Here is a 2,128-nt window from a genome sequence, read left to right as displayed (position 1 = left end):
GACTGCAGGGTACAAGGCCAACCAGGCAGGACAACCCATGTGTCGGAGACCCCAGCCCACCTGGGGCTAAGTGCCTAGCTGCCACAGCTGCCCTGGTCTCTAGGTGACAAGCCCTGCAGCAGTTCTGTCAGCAGCTGCTGGGAGCTCAGGCTCGCCACTTACCCCATCAGCCCTGCCCCAGCCTGCTGTGACAAGTCTCCTGATCCCTGCTTGCTCCTGGATTTCAGCTCAGGGGTCCCCTGTGCATCCACTTCCCTGATCCTGAGAGCATGACTCCACTCCCTACAGCGGAGGAAACCTGGCCTCCGATCCCACTCCACTCAGCTGCAGACTCCAACCCCGACTTCCCCTCCAGACATGGTCATTTGGCTCCTGAACGCTGGCCCAGCCCCTGGACCCCAGCCATCCCACCCAGGGGCCTGACCATTAGGCAAAACCACCTACAAACAGCTCAGGGGCCAAGCAAGGACCCATGTTTAAGCACCTGATTGAGGTGAGGAACATTCTGGCTGTGGCCAGGAGAACAGCACAGCCCTGCCGGGACCTGGCCAAGCTTTCGGGTGCAAAGAGGCTGTGGGTCCCGGTATGCCCTGAGGCTGCCATGTGTGACAGCACGCGGCCCCCTCCGCCTGGCCAGCGACTTACCCCAGCAGCTGTCTCAGCCTCCCCGAGAGGCGGGAGGAGCCCAGGTTGAGCTCCTTGAGGCAAGAGAGGCGGCCGAGCTGGGTGGCGAAGTAGTGGAGGCTGCCCTCCATGCCGGCCGAGAGCCGCCGCACATCGATGTTGCTGTAGGGCAGCTTGAGGCTCACCAGGTTGGTGAACTTGGCCATGTGAGGCAGCACCACGCGCAGCCCCGACAGCCCCAGGTTGTTGAAGCGCAGGTCCACCTGTCTGACGCCGGCCGGGTCCAGGAACTCCAGGAGCCCCACGGTGCTGGCGATGGACTCCTCCTCGGCCCGGAAGTCCCGGCACTGAAGCCGCAGGGCGCTGTGGGCGTTGGCCTGCAAGGCGTCCTTGAGGACCCCGTACGAGGTGCTGTTGACGAAGAGGTCCACGCGGACTTCCACGGAGACGAGGCGTGGCGGGGGCAGCGCTGCCAGGCTGCTGTAGTGGCCCTTCCTCCGCTTGGAGGTGCGCTGGGTGCACTTGCTCTGCTGCTTGGACACGTCAATGCAAGCCTTGGCTAGCGTCACCGTCCGCGACCACAGGCTCATGCTCTCGGAGCCCTGGTCGGCGCCGTCGTCCTGCAGGCCCGTCATGTCCAGCACCCGCAGGCAGTGCCGCCGGCTGGGGGAGACGAGAGCAAGCAGAGACGTGAGTGATGGAAGATCGAGAGGTTCAGGGGGGCTGGACGTGGCCTGCCGAGGTGGGGCGTTGGCCCATGGGGCTTCTCTCTGGCCAGACACCCCTGGGGATCTGGCACGCAGGGGTCTCGCTGAGGGTCCCAGAGCTGCTGCGCCAGCACCCAGGGGTGAACGCCGCCCTCCCCTTCCCCACCATGTTCCCAGTTCTCAGCGGCGGTCTGGCAGGGCAGCGAGTGGCGCTGGCGTTCCCCCACCTGCTGCCGCCAGATCTGGAAGCCCCTGTGGTGCCATTTGCTGTCCCTGATCTAGTCATTCCCCCCGGCCCTGCTGGAGGGTGCCCAGACGGAGCGCGCGGTCTGCAGCAGGGAAAGCCACAAGGGTCTCGGTGGCTCCTGGAGACCCACCCTCGCTCCAGGTCTCTTCTCGCCCTTCCTGTTGGGGTCGCGATGCCCGTATCACCCAGAGGGCGACATCCAGCCCAGCGCCTCGTGACCCGAGACACGGGCCCCGGCTCCATCTCGCTTTCCTCCTCAGCAGGATAAAACGCTCGTAGGACCTTCCCGTGCCCGGCTGCACGGTGCCACCCCCTACTCCCCGAACCTCCCTAGCTCCCGGTCGGACAGGCCCGGCTCCGGGGCGCTGCGGAGCAAACCCGACGGGCGGCAGGAACAGCGCGGCTCTGGGAGCTGGGGCGGGTTGGCACGTGTCGCCCCCACGGAGGCAGGCGGCATTTCGAGGTGGGACTCCCCCACACCCTGCGGAGAGGACAAGGGGCCTGGACTGGCTGACGCACCCAGGCCCCGCGGCCGGACGAGGCCACTCTG

At 66.4% G+C, this 2,128-nt stretch overlaps 1 protein-coding gene across 2 annotated transcripts in view; it reads right to left on the bottom strand.

Moving 5' to 3' along the window:
* Positions 1-2,128, bottom strand: part of LRRC14 (leucine rich repeat containing 14) — a 4,349-nt gene that overhangs the window by 1,549 nt on the left and 672 nt on the right. The window contains exons 1-2 of one of the 2 annotated variants that reach the window (XM_025193698.1): positions 1,709-1,832; positions 646-1,287 (exon numbers count right to left, since the gene is read on the bottom strand). In XM_025193698.1, the coding sequence (XP_025049483.1) occupies positions 646-1,287; positions 1,709-1,821 (755 nt within the window). In that variant the 5' untranslated portion in view covers positions 1,822-1,832. Of the gene's footprint in view, positions 1-645; positions 1,288-1,708; positions 1,833-2,128 lie in introns of those variants that run through there. The other variant, XM_006037258.3, reaches the window with a different exon arrangement.

This window comes from Alligator sinensis, unplaced genomic scaffold, assembly GCF_000455745.1.
Source record: "Alligator sinensis unplaced genomic scaffold, ASM45574v1 scaffold446_1, whole genome shotgun sequence".
NCBI classification, from domain to species: Eukaryota; Metazoa; Chordata; order Crocodylia; family Alligatoridae; genus Alligator; species Alligator sinensis.
This window is presented reverse-complemented; position numbering and strand designations above follow the sequence as displayed.